This window comes from Hirundo rustica, chromosome 7 (assembly GCF_015227805.2).
Source record: "Hirundo rustica isolate bHirRus1 chromosome 7, bHirRus1.pri.v3, whole genome shotgun sequence".
Lineage (NCBI taxonomy): Eukaryota > Metazoa > Chordata > Aves > Passeriformes > Hirundinidae > Hirundo > Hirundo rustica.
Genome location: NC_053456.1, coordinates 30,493,973 through 30,519,805, shown reverse-complemented (window position 1 = coordinate 30,519,805; position 25,833 = coordinate 30,493,973). Strand labels below are relative to the sequence as shown.

General features: G+C 44.5%; 2 protein-coding genes across 8 annotated transcripts in view; one reads left to right on the top strand and one right to left on the bottom strand.

Annotated features, from left to right (window-relative positions):
- The window catches only part of MFSD6 (major facilitator superfamily domain containing 6), a 29,241-nt gene extending 19,031 nt beyond the window's left edge, over positions 1-10,210 (top strand). For 3 of the 6 annotated variants that reach the window (XM_040068839.2, XM_040068837.2, XM_040068838.2), the window contains exons 4-7: positions 2,762-2,923; positions 3,474-3,572; positions 5,361-5,641; positions 8,008-10,210. In XM_040068839.2, the coding sequence (XP_039924773.1) occupies positions 2,762-2,923; positions 3,474-3,572; positions 5,361-5,641; positions 8,008-8,190 (725 nt within the window). In that variant the 3' untranslated portion in view covers positions 8,191-10,210. Of the gene's footprint in view, positions 1-2,761; positions 2,924-3,473; positions 3,573-5,360; positions 5,642-7,737; positions 7,790-8,007 lie in introns of all 6 variants that reach the window. The other 3 variants (XM_040068841.2, XM_058421247.1, XM_058421248.1) reach the window with 3 other exon arrangements.
- A 26-nt stretch (positions 10,211-10,236) lies between these two features.
- Positions 10,237-25,217, bottom strand: NEMP2 (nuclear envelope integral membrane protein 2). Of its 2 annotated transcripts, none has more exons than XM_040068843.1 (9): positions 25,142-25,217; positions 22,766-22,881; positions 21,031-21,259; positions 20,785-20,857; positions 19,696-19,789; positions 18,887-19,001; positions 18,022-18,247; positions 15,657-15,833; positions 10,237-13,643 (listed from the first exon to the last, which is right to left on the bottom strand). In XM_040068843.1, exons 2-9 carry the CDS (start codon positions 22,853-22,855, stop codon positions 13,418-13,420), a joined length of 1,230 nt encoding a protein of 409 aa, XP_039924777.1. In that variant the 5' UTR covers positions 22,856-22,881; positions 25,142-25,217; the 3' UTR covers positions 10,237-13,417. The 2 variants fall into 2 exon arrangements, with proteins under 2 accessions (XP_039924777.1, XP_039924778.1); XM_040068844.2 differs by lacking the exon at positions 25,142-25,217 and adding an exon at positions 21,420-21,651 and having other exon boundaries at positions 22,766-22,833.
- Positions 25,218-25,833: the final 616 nt, after the last annotated feature.

The window sequence follows — 25,833 nt, the reverse complement described above, 5'->3', positions numbered from 1 at the left end:
ATATATAAAAAATACCCAGAGCTTGAGGAATTTTGGATTTGATTTTGAGTGTATTTGACCTGTGCCTGGTGGACATCTACCATGTGTATACCTGCACAATATCAATTTCATGTAGTGCTATTTCTCATTTTACCTAAGCAAAATCCACATTATTCCATATATTATGAAAATGTGTTTGCTTGCTCCTAGGAGTCTTCAGCCTAAATGCCCAAGTAATTATTGATTGTCCAACTGTTCATTACTAAGTCAAGTGTAGAGGACAGGAACATTTTAACTGAATCATCAGTTGTGCCAATATTTGTTTAAAACTGAGGCAGTAGAGCCTAGGCATTGGTAAACTGTGATGACTATTTTTAATACCTCTGAAATAAGGAAAAAATATTCCCACTCAGTCTGAGGGTGGCAAAATAGTTCAGGCTTATTTAATGTGTGATGAACTACAAAACTGTTTTGTTTTTCTAACTTCTCCAAAACCCTGCCTTTTCCTGTCCTGTCCTTCCCCACTCCACACGGGCCCCGGGCAGGTGCTCCTCCTGCAGCCGGTCTCCCACGCTGATGGTCGTGTGCTGGCCTTCCTTTAGCTCTCCTGCAGGAGGAAAAGGTGTTCCCAACCCCAAATCTGCTGGGCACCTGCGGGATAGACGCTTGGCACAGTCTCTGCTGGGGGCTGGGGCTGTCATGGGGCCGTGGTTGATGGCACTGGGGGCTGCAGAGGGGCCGTGGTTGATGGCACTGAGGGCTGCTGCGGGGCCGTGGTTGATGGCACTGAGGGCTGCAGTGGGTCCGTGGTCCGTGGTTGATGGCACTGAGGGCTGTCATGGGGCCGTGGTTGATGGCACTGAGGGCTGGGGCTGCTGTGGGGCCGTGGTTGATGGCACTGAGGGCTGGGGCTGCTGTGGGGCCGTGGTTGATGGCACTGAGGGCTGCTGTGGGGCCGTGGTTGATGGCACTGAGGGCTGCAGTGGGTCCGTGGTCCGTGGTTGATGGCACTGAGGGCTGCAGTGGGGCCGTGGTTGATGGCACTGAGGGCTGCAGTGGGGCCGTGGTTGATGGCACTGAGGGCTGCAGTGGGGCCGTGGTTGATGGCACTGAGGGCTGCTGTGGGGCCGTGGTTGATGGCACTGAGGGCTGGGGCTGCAGTGGGTCCGTGGTTGATGGCACTGAGGGCTGCAGTGGGTCCGTGGTCCGTGGTTGATGGCACTGAGGGCTGGGGCTGCTGCGGGGCCGTGGTTGATGGCACTGAGGGCTGTCATGGGGCCGTGGTTGATGGCACTGAGGGCTGTCATGGGGCCGTGGTTGATGGCACTGAGGGCTGTCATGGGGCCGTGGTTGATGGCACTGAGGGCTGCTGCGGGGCCGTGGTTGATGGCACTGAGGGCCGCAGTGGGGCCGTGGTTGATGGCACTGAGGGCCGCAGTGGGGCCGTGGTTGATGGCACTGAGGGCTGCAGAGGGGCCGTGGTTGATGGCACTGAGGGCTGCAGAGGGGCCGTGGTTGATGGCACTGAGGGCTGCAGCGGGGCCGTGGTTGATGGCACTGAGGGCTGCAGCGGGGCCGTGGTTGATGGCACTGAGGGCTGCAGCGGGGCCGTGGTTGATGGCACTGAGGGCTGTCATGGGGCCGTGGTTGATGGCACTGAGGGCTGCAGTGGGGCCGTGGTTGATGGCACTGAGGGCTGTCATGGGGCCGTGGTTGATGGCACTGAGGGCTGCTGTGGGTCCGTGGTTGATGGCACTGAGGGCTGTCATGGGGCCGTGGTTGATGGCACTGAGGGCTGTCATGGGGCCGTGGTTGATGGCACTGAGGGCTGCTGCGGGGCCGTGGTTGATGGCACTGAGGGCTGTCATGGGGCCGTGGTTGATGGCACTGAGGGCTGTCATGGGGCCGTGGTTGATGGCACTGAGGGCTGCTGCGGGGCCGTGGTTGATGGCACTGAGGGCTGTCATGGGGCCGTGGTTGATGGCACTGAGGGCTGTCATGGGGCCGTGGTTGATGCCACTGAGCGCTGCAGAGGGTCCGTGGTTGATGGCACTGAGGACTGGGGCTGCTGCGGGAGTGGGTGAAGCAGCAGCAGCACCCACACAGGTTGCAGGCACAGCAGCAGGGAGGAACACTGACTCTGCCTCTCAACAGCAGCCATGAAAAGCGATGTCTTTGGCCTACCCTGAAGAGCTTGTGTGCTGTTCTCATCTGGACCATCCCGTGCTAAATGCAGTGTGTTGGTGTTGTGCGCAGAAAGTTTGCTTGAGGCTCTGGGTTTTTGTGCGGAGTGAGAGGGGTGGGAGGGGATGAATTCTTGCCTCTGAAATGGCATGGATATCTTGGATGCTGTTTGGATTTTATGACCTTTGTGCTGTGCCTTCATTGTGGCTTTAAGGAGAATGCTGAAAGGCATCAATGCTTTAATTGCTTCCAGTTGGTGAAACTGGGACTGTATTCCAAAGGCCCTGGGTCACTAGGAAGGCACAAGGAATCTGGCAGAGACTTGAATCCCTAGGGACTGCGTCTCCAGAGAAGAAGTGGGGTCTTCTTAGAGGGAGAAAGAGCTTTTGACAGGCTCTGCAGAAGGAGTTGTCCTGTCTCTGTGGCTTGGTTGCCAGTATCACATTACCAGAATCTGATTTGTACTTCACAAGCATTTGTCACTGGAGGGTTTAGGTTGTTTTTTTCTCCCTGTGCTCCAGCTGCTGAGTGCAGTTGCTCAGATGTTGTGCTGGCACCCTGTGGCCCCGGTGCTCACGATGATGTCTCCTTTCCGCAGGTGTCACACACGCAGCAATCTGGGCAGCCTGCATCTCGTACCTGAGCGCAGCGGTGCCTCCGGAGCTGAGAACGTCGGCACAGGGAATACTGCAGGGGCTCCACCTGGGGCTGGGCAGGGGATGCGGAGCCATGGTTGGAGGGGTTTTGGTCAATTACTTCGGTAAGGAAAAGTAACAACTTCAATTTGATTTATTCTGGTTTTACCGAACTGTCAGCTTTAAACTTATTTATGCTGTAGGTATTGTTATACCTTAAAGAGTTACACACTTTGTATGGGTCACAAGATCATAGAATTGCTCAGGCTGGGGAGGATCCAGTCCAGGCCCCTGATCAAAGCAAGGTCAGCGCTGCATTCAGACCAAATTGCTCATGGCTTTGTTCTGTCAGTGTTCCAGATTGATTCAATATGTTACGCCCAGGTGTTTTCATTATTGTGTCAAATACCCAACCTGATCTGTAAGTAAGATGAATGAATCCTTTTTGAGAGAATAGGTTGATAACTATAAAGCCTCTCAATGAACAAATGAGAATCTAATTACTTGCTTAAAAATCCTTTGCAAAGCCCATTGAAGAGGTGATGGGGGAGGAAGATGTAATGAAACAAGCTAATAAGAGTCTACATGGGCAATATATAGCCAAGAAGCACATAATGCTGACTCATTTCATTTTAAGTAGGTTCTAAATTTAGAAAAAATAAAATCTCATTACAGGTCCTGCTGCCACATTCAGAGGAATAGGAATGGCTTGTTTAGTGATTCTGCTTCTGTTTGCACTGATCCAGTGGATGTTGGTTCCTGATGAAGAAGAAGGTAAATGTTCGTTTCATAGAGACAGAATCTGAAGCGGTGAAAAAAAGATCTCTCTGTAGCTGCTCCTGCAGCTTCACTTCTGTATGTTTGGCGTATTAACTTGGATTTTGACAAAACAGTTCATTTTCAAGTGGAAAGTTTTTGTCCTAAGCAATGAAGAAATTGAAGTGGTATGCTGCTGCTGCAAGAAGGGCAGCACTGAGTTCTTGAATGTCCATAGAAGGGAAGCATGATATATTTTGCTGCCTGTATGTCGTCTCAGTTCTGAGAATCCCTTAGGTTAGTCTTAAGAGCTGGAGTGAGTCATTTCAGTTGCATCAATTCTTGAAGGTCACCTTGATCCCACTTTGCGCTCTCATATTCTGCCAGTTGAAGCCACCTGCTAGAAATTGTCGAGGTGGCTTCAGAGGAATCAAAATTTTATAATTTTTTTTTTTTTTAAACCTGAGATATCTCCCCTCTGGTGGAACTTGAACTTTTCAGTCTCTACCTTTATCAATATAAAGGCTACCCGGAAACTAAATACCTGCAGCAAAGTTAGGGGTTCACCATAAATCTAATTCTTACAAAGACAGTAAAACTCTGGCTCACTGTGAAAAGTCATGAATTTTTGAGCTGCTTTTTACCCAAATACTTTCCAGTATGAGCTTTGAGTATGAAATGAAAGTTTATTTTCTTTAGCTGGAATATTAAATTACCTTGTTATCAAGCTGCCTGTACTGAAGTGTTCAGATATGTATTTTGCTGGTATTTTCTTTACCTGTGTTCAAATGATAATGGCAAAAAATGGAAAGGTGAAAAGGCTGTTTGCTGCTTCAGTTTCCCATTGGCATTCAGTTAATGACACATGAACCTACAAAAGGCCAGTTTGTTCACAGTGGCCTTATTCTCTTTGTTTCTGTCTTTGGTTTTCCTTTAATACACACGACCCATTTTAGCAGTGTGGATGTTAATTTAAAGCATGGCAGTAATTAGGCTGCTTTCAAGCCGACCAGTTGGATGAGTAAAATGAAGCATGTGGTCAAGTGTGTGCAGGATTAGTCTCTTCATTTTGTTACTCCTTGAGAACATCCAGCCCTTGCTTAAAACATTCAGTACTATCTAGGAGTTTGTAAACCAAATGTAATTTTATAATTTTGAAAAAAATATATTTTTAACCTGTAAAATGTTTTCTGTGGAAAAAAAAAAAATTTCAAAGTTTACAGCATGTGTTTTTTACAGAGTACATAGCTGTTACTGAAAATATCCCACAGTTACTAAAAATCTGTTTAATTATTTTTGATATGAATACTCTGGCTCTTCAGGATTGTAAAGCACATTGGGTTGGGCCATGGCAGTCATTTTATGGATGACATTTCAAGATAGCTATAAAAACTATTACAGTTTATTGGAAGACCTTAGATGTAAAGGGCTCTTGGGATGATTTCTTCCTTAACCCGAGATTCTTTGACAGATACTTTGTGTCTTCCAGTGTGTCACTATGCTTAATTCTTGTCTCACTAAGTGCAGAACTGCACAGTAACTATTTGCTGGAACAACTGGAGGTTTTCATACTCCTCAGCCCCCGTGCAGTGGCACAGCAGCGGTGCTTGTCAGGCACCAGCCACGTTTCCCTAACCAGGCTGTGCTGTGTCTGCCTCCTGGCAGTTCGTGCCAGTGTTCTGCTTTCAGGGCAGTGATAACCACAGTGTGAAAGCAAGAAACACTTCATGCTCATTGTCTGCTCCAGGGGTTGGTTTTTTTTAGCTTGTTGGCTTTGCCAGTGATGATTTTTGTTTTAAACTTCAGAAAAGACAATGCTGGCGGAAAGGATTCCAGTGCCTTCCAGTCCTGTTCCCATAGCAACTATTGACCTTGTGCAACAGCAGTCGGAAGATATCATGCCTCGGACTGAGCCCAGACTGCCTCCAAAGAAAACTAAACACCAAGAAGAGCAAGAGGATGTGAACAAGCCTGCCTGGGGCATCAGTTCTTCTCCGTGGGTCACCTTAGCTTATGCTGTCTACCAGATAAAAGAGATGGTTAAACTATCCAAAACCAACCCAGCTCCTGAGAATCAGCCTTTACAGGTAATCTTCTAATGTTCAGGAAGTTCTTATGTAATTTTAGCTGCTTTCAAACCTTTTTAGCTCTGAAAAATCTGTGAGTGAATCTGAAAATACCTCTGGCAGGTATTTTCTGTCAGCTTGTAATAAAGCTGGACTTGTAATACAGTAGTTGAAATACTGCATGAAATAGAGTTGTTTCCATGTATAATGTAGCAGGAATAACTTTGCAAGTAATATCTTCCTGAAGATGGTAGAAGAGGAGACATAGAAAAGGACTCTATTTTACAGACTTGGATATATTTGGAGTCCCTTTAAGTTTACATTTCTTTTCATATTAGTTGGAAAGTGCAGATTATGCATTTTGCAAAATCTGCAAGGTGATAATTGAACATGAAGATGCACAGCTGCTTAACAGACTGTAAAGTTATTTTTATTTAGTTTTGCTTCCTTAGATGATGCTGTCAGACATTTACATGGCTGCTGTGTGCCAGACAGCTACTGATTGGATACAGAACCTTCTTTTCAAATGAAGTTAATCTCTTTTTTTTTTTACCTAGAGTTACACCAGATAAGAGCCATCCTGGGACTTAAAATATCTGGCAGCTGATGCTTACTGTGCACCATTACCCTTCTGTTCAGTCTCCCCACACAACAGCTTGTAATAGCTGCTTCAATGGTTGGATGGGCTTGGACCTTGAACTTGTAATGCTGTGGCCATGCCTTTCTGACTGGAGCCCAGTGCTCAGCCAAGTAGGGAAGTGCTGTCAGTCAGGGTTTGGAACAGCACGATCAGTCTCGGGTGCTGTGTTTACCTGTCTGAAGGAGTGGGTGGGGTTCCTTCTTGCACCCAGTAGGCGTAAACACAGAAATGCTTTTTCCACAAGTGCTGTCTTTAGAAATGGGTAATTTGGGATGTGAATCAGCAGAGCTGTGTGTAGGAATTTCACCTGGTCAGTGATCTCTTGGCCTTTCTTACTTGACTTTATCCTTGGAAATGTGTTACAGCCGTGCTTTAGGTTGGCTGGGGTTTTTGTTTGGTTTTGACCTTTCCAGAGTCAAAGAATGCGAGCTGAAGATACCACGGGGTCTCTGACATCAAAGTAATGTGTCCAAACAAACTGCTCAGTTTCCCATTGCAAATTTCCTCAGGGTAGGGTTAGTGTAAGCTGCCCTCTGTTAAATCAGAGCAAAGAAGTTAGACAGAACTCAGGCAATGAACATGGTGAGAAAATAATGTTTTGCAGGTAGGTGGTGTCTGAGAGTGACTTGTCCAACACTGCTGGATACAACCCAGCTGCTTCCCCAAGCACTGTGAAGTGGCCAAAAGGGCTTTTGTGTCTGTTCTCTATGGCACGTGGTCTCTTCACTATGCTTTTCTTCCTGTAAAAATACAGTGCTGACATAAAAATACTTCTTGGTAATGTGCCAAAATTCAATGCACTGAAAAAACGGTATCATTTTCTTCATAATGCGTATTCTCCGAAATTTCTCATCCCTGTCTCAGTGCTTCAAGAGGACAAACTGGCTCTGAATTATTTCAGGTTTTGCGCTCAGTCTTTTTATTTAGGCTGATGATATTAACTAGGCAAAGGCTGCCTTACCTCTCTTATTAAATTTGTTAAACAGCTTCCTGAAAATGAAAATGGATCATTTGGAAGGAGGGTCAGTGCACAGAGAATTAATGAGAAAAATGATTCCTTCTTATTTAAGATTTTGGATCAGTTTTGCTTTTCCTTGCTTATACTCCTTCAAACAAAGGGACATCCTAGCCTTAGCTGTGCTTTGGTGCTAAATAAATAATCATAGGCAGTGCATCACCTTCTAATGAAAAGTGCTAGTGTGGAAGTTTGCTGTTTCAGCCCTGGGAATGTAACTGGTGTTTAAATGTGCTCCTATGTTCCCTGATAAGGCTCGTTTGAGAAGACTGGATGGATTTGTACAGTAAAAATTCTGGCAGTCAGAAAGTCTGAGCAGTATCTTGGGGAGGATGGGATCAGCTGAGAAAAGCTGTATTTAAAAAGTGGGAAAAAAAATGTTAGACTTGCTTATTCAAAAGAATTATCTTGTCTAAACACTTTGAAGTCCAGTTAATTGTTTTTTTCCCCTTGAAACACAAGTTTGTTTTTTGCATGCTTCTTGGGAAAGTGCAGTTAGGAAAAGAGATGGAAGGTAAGCTGCTGTGTGCTTGCTATTAGTGTCATCTGGATTTAAGTGTTCTACTTTTGTTTTGCTGCTTTCAATTTGACTTGTTATGTTGCGGGCATTCAAAGCAAGTGCTTTGTGACTCTCCAGCAGTGCCTGAATGCATCTGGGGGGTGTGCCAGTGGGGACAATGTCCTGAGTATTTATGTTGACTTTTGGCATGCAATCCTTTCCCCTCTTTTTAGAAAACCAATGAGAATTGCAGTGCTTCATCAGCCAGCTCAGCAAGACAACCCCAAAATCCGACAGATTCTGAGCAGTCCAGAAATTGTTCGGCACCAACACCCACAGCACCATCAGAGTCCCAAGCAGATGGCAAGCGCGTGGTGTCGGATCGTGATGCTCAGCCTGCTGCTGCAGGGCCCTGAGATGCGCTCATCTTACCAAATCCAGTGCATGGAATTCTGCTTCTCACCTGGGAAACGCTGGAGTAGGAGCTCAAAGTAGGACTTCCTTCATCTTAACAATCATAACGTGATGCAGTGCAAGCTTTTAACTATATAAAGAATATTCATATGACTACACAGAGCAACATGAGCAGGGAAGCCAGAAGTTTGGATTCTTGAGGGAAGTGATGTGGCCAGATATAATGGAAGGAAGAATTCTCGGCTGCTTTGCTAAAGCTGAGTCGAGTGCTATGAGATTTCTTTGCCATCTGTGGAAAAAAGGGAGTTCACTCCTCATTTGCTGAGGCACAGTGTGTCTGACTTGATTGGATAATTTTGTTTTTCTTCAAATTTATTCCCAAATCAAAATTAAAAGACTTTTTAAGAGAGACACTGAGTTTCCATGAATAGTCTCTTAGAAAATACCAATCTAATAATTCTAGGAATGTCATGAAACTGTCTCTGGAAAGATTTCTCAGAAACAGAGTAGCTTAAGGAAGCGTATCTTAATATTACGGTGACGGATTAAGGAAACCACGTGCATATTCAAAGAATATGTTTTTGAAGCTAATGTTCTGTTGTTTGAGATAAAAGTTTAGTTCTGCAAAGCAATGGTCTTGAACTGGCGTTTTAGTGCAGCACAAAAGCTGGAGGAAGGCTTCTGAAGTTACCCTCTGTGCTTGCAGCCCTGCAGCTGCACAAAAGGTTGTGTGCGTTGGGGTAATTTTAGGTTTGGTGTTGTATTGAGATAAGAATCTTTGATCAAGATTGCACAGCCTGAGATTGATCAAGGGTCTTTTTGGGGTTTTTATTTCATCGTCTATACAAGAGTTTATTTAATGCAGTGTAGTTATTATGGTTATTTATTAAGAAAACAGTAAGCTTTAAGTGCCTAGGGAAGGTGGGGGGGTAGGGAGGAATCACCTAAAAATCTTAAATGTTTAGGATTATAGGGACAAAGTAGTGGATGCAGAAATCAAGTAGAGTGAGAGATTCTCAGGAGGAAGCAAATGTAACTCAACTGCAGTATGTTTAGGAAGTTACTTTGCCCAATGTCAAGACACTGGAGGACTTTAGATTATGTTTTGTTCTGCTTCTTAATACTGTCTGCAGCCAGCTCGTGCTGGTGCATAGGGAAAATTGCTGCTGGAGGGAAATCCTCGGGCTCAGGGAAGAGTCGGGGGGTTTAGTCAGGATAGTGTTTTGGCCCATTTTCTTAGGTGAACAGCTGGTTCCCAGGAGATCCCATGGAGGAGTTCCCACTCTGCTCCCATGGCACCGAGGGAGCGCTGCTCAGCTGCCCTCCTGGAAGCAAGGTATGTGTGAGGTGCGAGGCCTTGAGCCGCTGTGGGACCGCTCTGAGCCAGAGGCAAGGCCAGCAGGAGCCCAGAGTCACGGGGAGGAAGGTGGCAGCAGCTGAGCAGGGAAGGGGCTGCACAGGTTTACCCACTTTGACATCTGATAGCTTGACTGAAGGGGTGTCCCGTAGCTGTGCTTTAGCTGTGCTTTTAGAACAACCCACGTTCTGGCAGTGCCTGGGACCAACACCATAGACAATAAAAAGAAACATCGATGACTAGCCACTAGTTACTTTTTTTGCACTTGAACTTAAATGTACTGTACTCACATAAATCCTCATGACTTGTCTAAGTGTCCTTTAAAATCAGAAATGTATTTATTGTATGTTTGTATAACTTGGGGGAGAACTAAAGACTGAACGGGTGACAGGACAGAAGGATGCTAAAAATCATCTTGAGGCTAACCAACCATTCGTTGAGTTCATGCTGTATGGTGTTACCTCAGCTGCTACTGCATAGCACCTGGATTGTGAAGTGAAGAGCTTGTACACCGTGTTTACACTTCAGAATTGTGTATTTGAAATGCCTGCTCTTTTTGGAATTGTATAGTCATTCTATGTTGCAAAATGGACATGTACACCTGGATTTTGATATTTGTGAAACTGTAAAAACTGTGGTAAGAAATATAAAATATCCATAACATATTTAATAGTATCAACATGAACTTTTATTTGCTCATATTTAGTGCCAGCAGTGAACATAACCACTTGAAGTGAAAATAATTTGGTGATAATAACCTTCTAGTTAAAGTCACTGGAGGATGCTGAACCAAGAGGCTGGGAACTATTCTTGCACCGTGTTAAAAACAGTATTTGATAATAAAATCTGACTGTAGGCACCAGTTGCCTTCTGTGGGGTGCAGGGAATGTAAGGGACACAAACCAATGTGTGTTGTAAACTGGTCGATATGGAAGAGTGCAGGGCTTCACTGTGAACACAACAGAGAACAGAGAAAAATGCAACATCCTTTGTTAAGGGAGAAGGGCTTTTCTAAGAGTTAGGGCAATGGATTGATGCCTAGATTCTGTTCCTAGATTTTCTAGCTGAACAGTGGACAGTACTTAACGATTGTGTTTCAGTAAGGCTGTGTCATCTCCACGTGTCACGGGAGCACTGTGCAAGTGAACAGGGCTCTGGTGACAGCAGCTGGTTTTGGTGGGTTTTGTTTATGGAGTGCTTCCAGTGCTGGAATAGGCTTGGGAGGATTTTTAAGGTCACTATTAGCTACCCACTAAGGTAGCCATCATCTTTCTGCTGTTGCTGCCATTCTGTTGTGCATGCATTTTCAGTAGTTCCCTGTCTACTTTGGATAGTATTTACCCATCCCTGCCAAATAATGGATCTCACAACTACATACAGCGTGGGTTGATTTTTAGTTAATTTTTACTGCTTTTTAACTTTTTTCTTTGTTGAAGTAGGTGTATGTGGTATTCTTCTAAAACATGTAATCACCTAAACTTGGGGGGAGGGCTTTTCCATTTAACATATAGCTTAGGTAAAATACTACCTTAACATGTACTCTGGGCTATTGTATGTAAATATATATTATGTACTTATGTAGTACATATATGTACTTACATACCTCTGTATTATGGAAGGGAAATTAATCATCAATACCTCACTAAAGAGAGGACATCCACAAAAACTGTGCTTAAGTTCAGACAAATCTGATTCTCTCCCTTGGCCTCAAATTGCTTGGAGGGGGGTTCTTGATTAACTATGAAGTACACTGAAAAAAGCCTGTGTACTTTAAAACATCCAAGAAACATTAAGACATCTCTTTTGAGTATCCTTTGCCAAATCTGTAATGATTTGAAGTACTCCATTTTCGTGATGGTGACACAGACAAAGATTAAATAAATCAGATTGGTTCTATGGTAATTGTTCAGGGGGGAGTTTCCACCCTTCTCCCAAACCATCCAAGATAATGAAGCTTTCCTCTGTTTTCATAACTGCTTGTTGCTAGTGCCAGAGCCCCCTGAGCCAAACCTGACTTCCAGAGTGTGGGTGGCAATTTAGCTGTGGATTTAATAGTAGCAGCAGCCTCTCAGGGGTGAGTCTTGCTGCTAGTAGCCTTCCTACTTGAAATTTTATGGCACTAAGGGGTGTTAAGTCTCTTTACAGTAAAATGGAAGTGTTCCTTTAAAACTAAAGCTGAAGCACTATAAAGGAGGAAAGACCACATCAGTCAGGCTATAAGGCTTTCAAGCACCGAGTCCTCTGTTACACAGAGGAGCTCTTGGATTATGGTATGGCCGCACTTTTTGGCACCGTTGGAGGAAATGGGTTTTGTCCCTGGTGCAGCGATGGACAAGGAGAACCCAGGAGAGCACCTGCACTGCTGAAGTCATGCTGCACAGCCAGGCATGTTACAAAGAACAGACACCCCTTTTCAGGCAGATAGATCCCAGTCTGACGTGCCCTTGTTGAGCACCAGCTGCTCCCCATCGCTGACAGTTCCTGGTGGGTTTGGAAGATCACAGTGACAGAATTAACGGTCTTTTGTTTTCTGCAGTGTGTAAGACAGTAAAGGAAAACAGCAAAGTGAGAACAGAAGACTACAGGGAAGGGGTAGTCTAAAGAACAGAAGAAAGAAATGACATCTGCAGGTCGATGAACTGAGGTACTACTCCCTAGCCTAGGACTGTGTAATAAACATAAGCTGAAAGACACGTGACTGCCTAAATTTCTCTCCCTGGTCTATTTTTCCTCCCCACATACCTCCTGTGAGAAGCCCCACAGATGGCTGTGAAAGGCAAGGTAAAAGCCAGGCACCTTCCCTCATCGTTTTGCTAGGAATGATTTTCTTCTTCTTGCTCATTGAACAAACCACTGCGTACTCCGAGGCCAGTGGAGGTCTGTGTTGGTTGACTGCGTTCCCAGTTCCAGGCTCACAGCAGCACTCTGGCCCTGCTCATAGCAGTTTTCACAAGCAGCTGAAACAGCCTCAGCCTTTGTGGCCTTTCTAGGGCTCTTGAGAGGCCTGGAATAGACAACAGCACCTGCCTGAGGTAAGCTAACACTGAAACTGAAGGCAATAGCAAAAATGTTTGGGGATGGAAAACCTCTCCTAAACCATCTGCACTGTCAGAGGTGGAGAAGCAGAGGGCTAGAGAAGGGTTTAGCAGAAGATCTGTAAAGAGGGAAGAAAGTATGTACACAAACAAAGACTTGGAAAGAACAAAATGCAGTATAACTACAGCAGAGATCAAGAACAGAATATGGGCAGAGGGTGAAAAGTCAGGCAGCGTTCTGAGGGGCGCAAAGGGAGCTTAAAACTAAAGGCAGAGGCAGGAGGAAGCTAACAGACAAGCCCAGCCAGAAGAGTAAACAAACCTCGTTCAGCTGTGTTAACTCCGTGTGAACAGTCTCACAAACAAGGAACACAGTTCATCAACATTATAACAGCACTATCAGAAGTGTTGACACAGAGGGTACTCAGTAAAAAGAGAGTATTAAAAAGGGCTTTTCCTCCCTCCAGTGCTCAGCACAGAGGACTTGATGGTGGAAAGGGCCCAAACAGATTCTCTGTTTACTAGAGGTAGTGTCCTTGGTAAAAGAAGGCATCCTGGTGGACAGGCTGTCTCCAGTACTTGCCTTGGAAATACATGGGTTTTTTCCCCGGTGAAAATACCCATAGCACGAGATTGCTCTTCAGTTGAACAGCCCCTGTGGTTTTCTTCTGTTGCTCTAATGAGGTAACATCGGTGATACAGGAAACAGTTTTTTTCAAAAATCCTTCTTTGTCCACCAGCAACAGCAAGAAAATGCCAAGTGCGAGTTCTCATTCTGTATCTTCCCTTTCTAGGACAAGTGTGTTTTCTGTCTCTTTTTGTTGTTGTTGTTATTTCTCAAAGCAGCTCAGTAGCATATGGAAATGGAATTTGTGTCTGCATTTCATTTTCGTTCTCCTCATCTTCTTCATGGATGGAATTGGCTGGCTCATCTTGCTCAGACTGTGCCCTTGCCTCAAACAGCTGCTCTTCCAGGAAGGAGCTCCCAATGCCAAACTGCTCATCATGCGCCTTTGTTTCTGCAGGTGAGACATGGGGAGATCCCAGAACAAATGCTGCAAACCTGCCAAATTTTGAAAGGGAGAATTGATCAGCTGAGAAACTAAAAGAAGAAATACTGTAAATTCTAGAGGTATTGCTATTTAAGCAGGAGTGTTGTAAGGACATCCCCACAGGCAGTGCAGATGAGGGGAAGTCCAATAACAGATGGCAACAACCCCAAAGATTGGTTTCCTCAGCTCATCTTTTCAGTATTTTCCGTAGAAGTAACTTTTGCTCTTCTGGAAACCATCTGCAAGGTCTTGTGACTAAGCAAGAAGATCTAACTTCATTTTCATGTCTTGTCAGTACTCGCAAGGGTAATCAGGAGTAAGCATTTGTACAGTGGGGTAGTTGGTACTTTAGCTTCTAAAAATAAATTAAACCTGTAGCATATTTGAGACAAAGGCTGTAAGAATTCAGGTGTGTTGGTACTGCTAATGATCGGAAAAAATGGCAAGAATTCTGCACTCCTATGTTATGTGCAGTCACCTTGTTCCTGCTGCTGCCTGCGCACCGTGGGCAAGCTGAGCTCAAGTCTTCCCAAAGAATTCCTGCCTCTGGTGAAGCTGGAGCTGCAGACTGGGAATTCTGCAGCTGCTCCAAGCAAATGCCAGAACAAAGCATGAACTTAGCACTGGCCCTGTACTGCAATCCACCACAAAGCTTACTTTCAGTGGGCAACTCCATTGAGGAGAGAGAACGGAGCTGGAGGTTTCTGGCAAGAGTGTGGGAACAGACGGCAGTTCTGACACCTGGGTAAGTGTCGACAGCATCAGAGAAATGTATGAAAAAGGAAATGCAGCTACATTCTGGAGTTCTGGTAAACTGATCAATAATTTACATTTCAGACTTAACGCTTCTGTGAGATGAATGTCGTCACCTCGCTGTTCTTGGAAGCTCTCTTAGTCTAAATGGGGAACAGGTTTTTCTTGGGATGAACCACAGTCTGATGCTTAATGGGAGCTGGGAGGGGATCTCCAAATCTGATTGCTGTTGGTTCTCCTTTTTATTTCCCTATTCTCAACCAGTGAACAGTTTATAGCAACTCTATTAATGAAATGACAGCTAGAAAATGTGTGCCTCAGTTGTTTTGTATGTTTGGTGGTATTTAGTTCTACAATACAACAGTAAGCTTTCACTTTTTTATCTCTCCATCATGCTGAAGAAGGCAAGCAGCTTAGAAAGTAAGACAGTTTAACAGTAAAATCTATAAAACCTGGCAGAGAGGCTGTGTGCCAGTCCAAGGAAGATCAAGATTCTGAAACTGGGTTTAACTTGTTATTGATTAAATTCCAAGCTGACTGGGGTTCCTTTAAAATCGTGACGCTTGGTTCTGTGGCAAGGACTATGTCTGTGTGGCTGGCTAATAGATGAAATTCTGCTTCTGATATTTTCAAGTTTTTGTTTTGATGGGAATACACTGTTATGATTAATTTTATATTCTGCAGGGTTTTCTGGCTTTGCTTGCTTGACTCTTCCTGACCTATATTTGTCTTAGGTTTATCCCTTAAGCTATACGTGGCACAGCTCTTTTACCTGTTCTACTTGGTAGTTGCAGGTATTGATTTCTTTCTCTGTATTCTTAGATAGTGATCTTCAATAATAGGATTCCCTGACTCTGCAGGTCTGCAGTTGGAGAGCTTAATAATATAGGGAATATTTGAGTATGTATCTTCACCCTGCCCCAGCTTCACCCCACAGAAAAGGGCACTGCTCTAAAGCCTGAAGGAGAGCAGTTTCACTGATTACAGAGCCAGGGTCACTGCAAGAGCTTACAGAGGCACGCTTTAAGTCCTATGACCATGAATTAGCTGTGAAGGTCTGCAAACTCCCAAGAGTAATTTGTGGTCAGGGAGGAACAAACGGAAGTTTAATGCCACCAGCGAGTAATAGCCTTGAGAGGTGTGGCTGCGGTCCTGAGTGGGATATGCAAGATAAACCCACCTGGAAGAGTGCCTGAAGCGGCACACAGGCCTGCTGTGTGCCACTGTCTGTGCAATGTGTTCCCTGTTTTAGAGGAGCTGGGTTTTCTTACCTGTGTGGAGCCTGGAGTTTGGATATAGCTATCCATGATGGGAAGTCAGGGCTCCTGCAGAATGAGCGCAGCTCCTCCAGAGCTCTGATGGTTTCACTTTCACCTTGTTCTCGATATTCCTCTTCAGTAAGGTATTTAAACACCAGTTTTTTTGATTTAAAGCGATGCTTCATTTTTCTAGAACGAAATTAAAATAATCAGTATTTATAAAGTCTTCTGGCATGTAATTATCTGTCCTTTTTCTCTATACCTGCTATTAACATGCATTAGTCACCTCTGCCCTTTTAAGAGAACAAGCTGCATTCTTACATTTGAAGACAAGGTATGTAATGTTTGCTAGCCTGTTTACCCTAGGTCTTAACCAAAGCTGTAGAATTTCACGATATTTAATGAGCTTCAGATGAGGTTTAGATCAGGTCCTTACTGTGCATGCATTGACTAAAATCTCACAGAATTAAAGAGATGGCTGCTTGCTCAGCCATTTTTAGGTGCAAAATGCAAAATGTGTCAGTGCAGAGACACGGGCTGAAATCAAAACCCAGTCTGCATATGTTACTTCAAAGATAAGCAATGCTAAGCCTGTTGTGAGTTGTTCATGTTGTTTACTAGATTGCTTCTCTTAAATCTTGCTCTGCATTACAAAACTGAGTAGTCTGAGGCCAAAATGTTTACAATCTGATGGTTTTTTAGCTGCGGCATAGCGATGTATAATATAATTAGATATAAATTAGAAAGTGTGCCATGTTCTGTTTCCTTCTGTCGACTGCTTTCAATTTAAATGTTGTGATGAGTTAAGATAAGCAAGGGCTGGATGCCCATAAAATTTTCAGCTCTGTATAAAAACACCTGCTCCAACATCAGCAGCATTCAACTTTCCTCCTTTTATCCCTTTAAAGCAGAGAACTGGAGCCATTGCTTAGGTCAAATGGTGAAGGGTCCCAGTGAGATTCACTGTTCTTAACAAGAAATACTGCAAGATTCTAAATTATTTTGATATATTTGCTGCTCTGAACTGTGCATCACGGCCTCACAGTTCAGTGCTGTGGCTGAAGGATTTTGAAACAGAAAAATTAGAAAGCCCTTATTTTCCTAAGAGAGACTTGTAGAGCTGAATTTCTTTATAGAAGCATCAGTTCGTGAAAACCAAAAAGAAAGAACCACAAAAGATTAAACTACAGTATTTCAGAGTAAAACTTGAAAGTAAAAGTGAACTTGTGGCTCCATCATACTGATTCCAGAGTGTTCTGAACCTGCTTAGAACAGGTGTTGATCTTACATGTTGCTTTTGAAAAGCTGTTGCTCCTCAGCTGCAAACAAAAATTGGTCTACAACAAATGATAAATTCTACCTAAAATAAAAAAGCTTCAACTCAGGCCACACTTCAGCATGTAAAAAGAGAAGACAACACCAAAGCAGTATGTTTTGTTTAAAACTAAACAGTGTGCAAAAAAACCCCAAACCCAAATTAATTTGGATTTTTTATTATTTTGGTTATGCCAGTTCTAGCCTTTGCCTCTTCCTACTTCTCTGTGGTTCAGCAGCTATGGAACAGTCTGTACTAAAGACTCTGAAGCTGGATGCTATCCATCACTGAAGGTAAAAAACAGATGTCAATTGGCAGGGCTTTTTAGCATCTTCATTTGAGCATTGCACTTGTGCTAAAACATGCTTCAGATTCAAGGATGAGCAAACACGTTGTTCCTGTATTGCTATTGAAAACATTTAGCAAGGTCTACCTACTGCAAGCAGTTCCTGTTCCAAATCCACAATGTAAATGGGCCCTAGTACTGAGGAGTATCTTCATAGTTAGCAATTCTGATAGATTGCTTCCATGAATCACAGGGAGGTAACAAACTTGGAAAACTAAACCCATGGAGAACACTATTTTGTGGACATGTGATTTTAGTCTCTGAACTCTGTTCAACCTCCAAGGACTGTCGCTTTTGAACAGTGCATCCTTGGTGGTGGTACACTCTTTTATCCCCAGGATTCCATATGAGTTCCCTGCAGCTTCTCTCACTACACATCAAACCAAGGCAGTATTGCTGCAGTCTAATCAATCAAACAGAAATGTTCTGGTTGCCACATGCCGTGCACTAGAAGGTGCTACATTAGTCCTTAAGAATACAGTCACATTTCTCCATTATCCACAGAACAAAACTCATGCTTAAAACTGCCAAGTGGAAAATAATTTCAGTGTCTCTGGACCTTAAAACTTTCCAAATGTAGTTTTACATTTGGCAAAATTGTGAACTAGTACTAGAAATTCCTAAACCATTATTGAAGCGTAGGGTTTTTTTTCATTATCAGCTTCCAGCATTTCCTGGTTCTCCCAGGACTTGGACATTCTCAAACAGACACAGACCTGGCAATGTGACAGGCAGCCCCCAGGGGGTAACACAGGCCTTTGGAGCAGAGGCTGACTGCTATGACTGCATATGCAACTTGAGGGATGGTGACACCAAAGTAGATCAGGACAAAGGCTGTTAATTGGAGCGTCCACGTGAACAAGGTTATGCTGAGCTCCGTGGTCAGCGGCCCGTGCTGATAACAAATTGCAAAGCTGGTAATCCCTACAGCCAGAAAATACCCTGCAGGAACAGAAAAGGACATGGAGAAAAATTTGCAAACTATCCCTATAAACTTTGCTTCACAAAGCTTGCAGCTGCTGTGAAGTGTAGCCTGCTGATTTTTGTGTTGTCTTACAGACAACTGCATGATGATTTGTGTGCTTTCTATTTCCAAAGTGTGCCAAGAGTTCACACGGTTCTCTCTGAACAGGTTTTAGCCAATGCTGTGTGTGAGCTGCACATGGATTCTCCTCATGTGACCGTGTTGAGGCAGGTGCCAGATCAATGGGATTGTCAGCCCCTGCAGCCACATCCCGTTCCCAGTGTGTGCATCCATTTCCCACATCCAGCTAAGTGCAAACCACAGGAGCTACCCTTTTGCTCTTACAGGAAAAGTCTGTAACAGCAAATCAATGAACAAATAATGCAGGCAAAATCTGCTCTTAGAACTAGTCCTCTATCAAACTCTTTCTTTAATGATACAATGGGAGTAAACACTCATTTGAGTGGAATAGGAACCTTTAGAGTGTTTCAACATCTATGGCTTAGGAGAAGATAGAGCTTTATAAATGAATCACTTGATTTTTTTTATGGGGTGGTATTTGTCTGACCACTAAATTAAACCAAAATCTGCAGCACATTTCTTGGTAATTTTCTTACCCAACAGGTAGTTTTTGTGTTCAGACCACAACCACTGTATATTCTCTTTGAAGCAGTAAATAAAATAGAGAGAGACCATCCAGGAGCCACTCATTAAAATCCAGAAGGTACTGTGCTAGAAATTAAAAGGGAAAAAAAAGAAAAAGGGTAAAAAAACTTCATCCAAAAAATTCAAGTCAGAATCAGGACCATTGTTTCCAAAGGAACTCACAGGCAAAAACATGTGAAATTCTTTAGACCTACAGGGTTTGAGATTTCCACTGCACAATCCTCTGCATGCTACAACAGAACAGTATCGATTCCAAGCAGAGCAACTGCACATCCCTGTATTTGTGTGTCATGTCCCAATGTCACAGTATAACCCTATGGACCTGTGTTCCCAATTAGCATATTTCAGCAATATTATGGGAATGCACAAGCTTTATAAAAGTATAGAAAAAATCACATCTGCCTTAAAATGAATTGTCTTTGGTGAATGGAAGAGAATCTGTCTTAGTTGCCACTATATTTTTATTTAGATTTATTCACAGATTCAAAGGTAATCTTAGCATCACTTCAATAAAAATAATTTATGTTTCAGAATGAACTCTTCTCGTACATCACCAATGCCTGTTCAGTGTAAACTCAGGAAGAAGCTCAAGAGAACTTGACTGTGACCTAAATATATTCACTTGATTCAAGCAATCCTGCAGTCATTTCGGTGCAGTTACCTGGCCCCAAAACCAGAACAAGGTCAGAATCTGGCTCTGTACTGTCACTTCTTGTATTAAGATGATTACTATTATTTTGTTTTATAAATGTAGATTTACCCTTGGAATAAACCTTTTAAGTGTCAGCAGGACAAAGACTAGCAGAGCAAGAACACCCAGTATTATTCCAGAAAGGTAAAAGAACTTGGCACTCCTGTAAAGAAAACAAGAGAGAATATGGTGAGAAGTATCACTTGCAATTGGTTAAGATGCCAACATTTGTAAAAACAGCAGTGATCTTCATTAAGAACTTAAATCAGCTGTAAGTTACATGGTTAAGAGGCCATAGCAGTTCAGGTATTAAATCTGTGTAAGGAAAAATTCCCAACAGACTCTTAAGGTCACTGGAGTTGTTACAGGTTAAGAGACTGTACTGCAGTTTTTTAAAGCTCACGCTACTTCTGATTGCATTGACCTTCTAGTCTCCAGTACACAGAAGAAAATGAAATAACCAATATGGTTCTGCACTGCAAGAGAAGTTTTACTTTAATTTGAAATACAGAAAACCCTGCACAAACCCACAAGTTGTTTTTTTCCTAAGCATATGCACTTATAAATTCCATCTTATTAATTCATAGTTAATGCTATAAAACCTATTGCTGCTCTGCTTGTTTTAGAGGTGCCTCCTGACAATTATTTTGTGACTCACTTTGCTTTGAAGTTGTGGGCATGTATTTTGCTGTAACAACTGAATTCCTCCCTTACATGCTATGCAAAATGTGCATCAGAAAAAAGGCTGGCGCAAAGGTGGAGGCAGAAGAGGCCCCAGATGACTTTATCCTAAATATTTCCCCCCAAGGAAGACATCATTAATAATCAGCATTATTTAGCAGTCAGCTATCCTGAGTGGCCTACAAAAGGGAAGAAGGACTTTTCTGATCCACACACTTGCCCACTGAGGATTGATTGTCTTGGTGTCCCCCAGAATAGGAAGCTTGGATACAAAAACCCTAACACAGCTGATTAATAAACAGAGCTGGGTACTCCAAGGTATGTCACAATCTGGCCAAATACAAATGGTATGAGGAAGTTTTAAATATATATTCAGTTCCTTATTTCACTTTCCCAAAGAACTGCCTCTTTAGCTTAGCAAACAGACCAAAGATGCACAGGCTTTGGGAAAGAAGGTCAAAAACAGCTAGTACTCACCTGCTCAGGCTGTTTGCAAAATGGAACAGAAAAATTCCAGCTACAAACAAAAACAAGAGCTTTCCATCTAGCACTAAAAAGGGGGGAAAGAAATAGAAATTGACTTTAGACTAATTCAGTGTGAAATGCTGATTATATAAAATATCAACAGAAAAGTCCTAAGCTTCTTACAGAGGAGATGGTACATTCAGAAGCACTGGCAATACCAAGCCATCTCTAATCTCAACTCAAAGATTTGGTACTTACTTTCTCTTTTCACCCTCACGATGTACGGTTCAATTTTGAACGGTTGTATTTTGAAACAAACATCCTCTCCATATTGTTTGATGCTCAGTAAAGTTTCTGTACACGTCTCTGGCTTCCAGAGGATTTGAACTGCGCATGCAGCAAACTCAAAAACAGTTTCTGAATTCCGACAGTTGTTTTTTTCTGACATAGGCTCAAAGCGGAACTTTTCTCTGCTGCTAACTCTTATCTAGAAACAAAGAACAGAACACACAGAGAAGCAGCTCAGAATCACCGTGGGGTTTTGTGAACTATAGTGCATTTCAGCCATGCATGTGGTAATGAAAATCCTAATTGTTTAGTATTGGTTATTTATACTATGCAAAGATTAATTGTTTACAATTAATCACCTTGCAAGGCAATTCAGAGAACTCAGCAGCAGCAAAGTTCAGTGGAGAGACCTCAATCCATCCAAAAGCACAATGGGTTTGGTTTTACTGTGACGCTTGCCCACACGCAAATTTCTAACAAAGCCAGTAATATCTGCCAGGCCACAGTTTGTTTTGTGAATGTTCATACCCCTCCTCCTTCCCTTGCAGAACTGTAACAAATCTGGCTTTTCTTTATAATGCAATCTTCATGCTGGAGACATAAGAGGGATGAGGAAAATGAAAGACAGCATAACCAGAAATTTAAATAGAAGGACATTCCTGTTGGGTATTCTGGGGATTTTCTGCTGGTTCCCAGCACCCTCCCCCACCAAAGTGGTAAAAGATCTTGTTCATCTTCAAAGTTGGGGTGATTTTCCTGAGGACTCTGATACATTGTGAGCTCTTCATCAGGGCCTACTAGACAACAAAGATCCATCTGCAAGAAAGTGATGAAATGGGTAATAAACCAGGTTTGTACTGGGAGAGGAGACAATGTGTCAGCAAGCAATCTGTTGTGGGAAAAATCTGAACTTCCTGACTCCAGGAAGACTTGTGTGACTGATAGAGGGTTTTACCACCTGGAGCCTGCTACCATTCATAAAAACATGTTCCTGAGGCAAATAGTCCAGACAAAAAGATGTTCCACTTTCTTATATCTGAGAGAAAAGTCCTCCAACGGAGACAAAAGGAAACAGTTTCCTTCCTTTGTCTGGAGACATACCTCTCAGGAAAGAAAAGGAACCATGGAGATGGTTAGCTTGTTCCTTTAGCTCTTACTGCTTCCACTCTTGAAGACATTTTTATTTGCCTCAAACTAATCTCTAAATGTGTGTCTTGTAAGATGACCCTTTGTTACTCAGGAGAACAGACACACTGCTGCTGTTTGTTCATTAGTCACAATATAATGAGCCTTTGGTTCCTAAACTTTGGTGTGCTGTGGTGAGAAAGCCACAGAACTGCATGCAGTCCTCAAATTCAGCAGTTCCATAAAGGCAGCTGGTGATAAGGGAAGCATTTGTAGCAGAGGTTAACAGTGGCCCATCAACAGAAAAGGTGGGCAAGAAAATAATACACAATCCTAAATTAATGTTTTTGTGGCACCATCATACTCTAAGCCTGACTGACATCCTTACAGTAGAGACCAAACCACACTGCATCCCAACTGGGGGCTCATCATGCTGCATTTTTATCCATGGTCCCAAATATACACCACTCCAACTATTAATTCCACGGAGACGCTGCCCTGGTCTTGCTAACTGGCCACACGGTTTGGTGGGAAGAGCTCACACGAAATGTACTGACTGATCCCCAGAACAGCCTCTCACCTGGAGAGTCGACCACAGGTACTGTAAGTGAAGGGTTCTGTTTTGCACATAGCAGTAACAGTTTTCATCCTGCTTCTGGATGACATCCATTTCCTGCAATAAGCTGCAGTTTTTACCTGGGGGGAGCAAATAAGTTAATTTTAGGCATGTGTCAAATACAAATGTCTAATTTTAGTCCATTTTATTGTTGTAAAAGCTGACAGAAAGACACTCAATATGATTCAGATGGAAATTGAAATTGGATTTCTAATCAAGTCATATAGGCTCCGAAGTAAACTCTAACACCTTTGGAAAAAAAGTAACCAGCGTGGTATTTTTTAAAAATGTAATCCTGAAAGGCTTGGCTTCAGCATCAGTGTTTTGATGGCACTGGAACAGGGCCTCTGGGCCAAATTCACTGCTGGAAGGAGTGGGTGTAACTCCACCAGAGCTCCCTATACCAGTGGTGAATGCAACGGTGGGAGTCTGAGCAGGTAAACAGACTTACATATTAACACAGTCACTGAGCACATGACACGGCTGCTGATCACAAAAATCATACTCCTCTCCCTCGGAAATGTTTCTAATGTTAGATCACACAACTCTTCTTTTTAAAACATTTTTTCTCTTGTCAAAGTCCAGCCATGGCATGTAATAAGGGAACTGCACTGACAGCTCACCACACATCATTGAATTAGAGATGTGAATTGTTCTAACCCTCCTGAAACGTGAGTGAGCCCCTCTGATCATCAGAATTAAGACTGCACTTTTGAGCAGAAATGGACCTAAAAGATTAATGGAGCAAAGTTTGAATAACATACATTCTGATCTATACATAGGTGTAAAATCTACCCTACAGTGCATTACCACAGTGTTTCAAGAAGATAATTAAAGAGAAGCATAGAGAAAATAATTACACATTCAAACAGAGGGACTCATCTGGCTTATTGAATAGAAAATGCAGGTCTCAGCCAAGCTCAGTAATAATTGCTAACATGCTGTCGTGCACTCAGAGCAGCAAAATGAGTGTGTGCAGCCTCAATCAAAACAAGGAGATGCTGTCTGCAGGTAAAAACCTGCTGTATCTCTATAAGGAAGCTGAAATTAAGCTAAATTATATTTTAACAAATTTAGTTAAGCCAATGACAAATACTGTGTGGACATTCTTACTTAGGTTTATTATAACATTACAGAATTATTGTCCACACATGATCCTCCCAAACTGGTTTAACCTTAAAATTTGGGTGTTTTTCTTGTGGAAAAATTAACCATCAGATTAATTTTCACCCGTGGCAAATCCAGTGGCAGGGAGCACAAGCACTCAGACAAGCGCCGGCTGTACCTTTAGACAGGCACCTTCACAAAAGCCATCGCACAATGCTGCAAAAGGATTATTTGTCACCCAAGTGCTGCCGACTGACGCAGCAAGGTGAGGCTGGGCACTGCCCAGGCCTAAACCCAAGATAATCCAGTAACAGGAAATGGCCGGGCCAAAACACAGCCCACAATGTCCACACCTTCCCTGAGGGCATCCTAGGATTTCCTACCACTATGGGTAAAGTGTCCAGCCGTGTCAAAGGCAATGTCATCCACATGCAAGGCTAGCAAGTATTTTCTTATTAGCCATAGTTTAAAGGCATTTTTTCTGGAGAAAAACCAGCTGCTTGAAATCTTGCATCAGTTCCACAGAGTGAAACAATGATGTTCCATAAGGGGAGATGTTTCTGAACAGGTAACTGAGGTGGCGCTGTGTTTAGCTGCTGGAAGGACACACAGGCAGAGTAACTCAAATTCTGAAACGGCAAGCAAAGAAATTTGAAATTATGTGCCACCAGCATCTGCTGCATGATCTGGAGGATGTCTTTCGAGAAGGTCAATGCAAGGAGGAAGCCGGTTCTCGAGTTCCTTCTTCCTACTACAACTAAGCACAGCCTTTAGGGGTTTGCCTGCCCTCAAATATGTTAATAAAAGATCTGTTCTGCACCCGATTGCCCTGGCCCGAGCTCCCGAGAAAGCCAGAGGGAATCGCACGCCCAGAGGCGGCTCCGGCCCCTGAGCGCCCCGGTCCCTTTGTCCGTGGGGGCTCTCCAGGGCCGCTTCCCAGCGCCCCTGCCCCCCGGTCGCGGCGCGGGGCAGTCCTGCGGGACCCGACCTGCCACGGGAGAACGGGGGGACACGGCAAAGCGCCTGAGGCCGCGGCCGCCCCGGCTCCGCCGCAGCTGCCGGCGGGGCGAGGCGGCCCCGGCCCGGCAGCGCCATGTTGGGCGGCCGCGGGAGCCGCGGGGCCCGGGGACAGCGGGAGCGGAGCGTGTCCCCGCTCCCGAAGGGATGGGGGTGAGGAACCCCCGGCCTGTGAGCGCCCGCCCTGCCCCGGGGCCGGGAGGGGACGGGCAGTACCTGCTGGCGGCGCCTCCCCGCTGCCCGCGGCCGCCCCGGGCAGCGCCAGCCGGACGAGCAGCAGGAGCAGCCCCGGCCCCGGGCGGCTCCGCGGGCGCTGCCAGCGGCGGGGCGGCCGCGCCGGACCCATGCGGCCGCCGCCCGCTCCAGCCTCGGCCCCGGCGGCCGGCGAAGGGCGGGGCGGGGGCGGTGCGGGCCCGCGGCCCGCTCCCACCGCAGGGCCGCCACCGGCCGGGGCCGGGCTCCAGCCGCGGCACCCGGCACTAGAGTGGGAGCAGGCGGGAGCAGCCGTGCGGGGGTGAGGGACCGTCTGGAGTGTGACACCCCGCCCCCGGCTCCTCTTACGCCTTCCGTGGCCTTGGGAGGGTGCGCTTGGAGAGAAAGGGGAGAACCATCGAACGTAACAGCTCGGCCCACAGCGCGCCCTCGGGCTGTGATCCCCTCAGGGTGAGAGCGTTGGCAGCTCAATACCGGTGTAAAGTATTTCCGAACCAAACGTGGACAGCTTGTGACACTTGCAGACCTCAACCCAGGCAGTGACCCAGCTGAACGGGAGACAGTGGATGTTCTCTTCACACACCCAGCTCCAGGCCCGAGGGAAAGGCCGAGTCAGGTCACCAGGGTGCCGGTAAGCAGCGGTGGCTGAGCCGCGCACTGAACCACGCATTAATCAGACCCTCTGTCCACCCGGA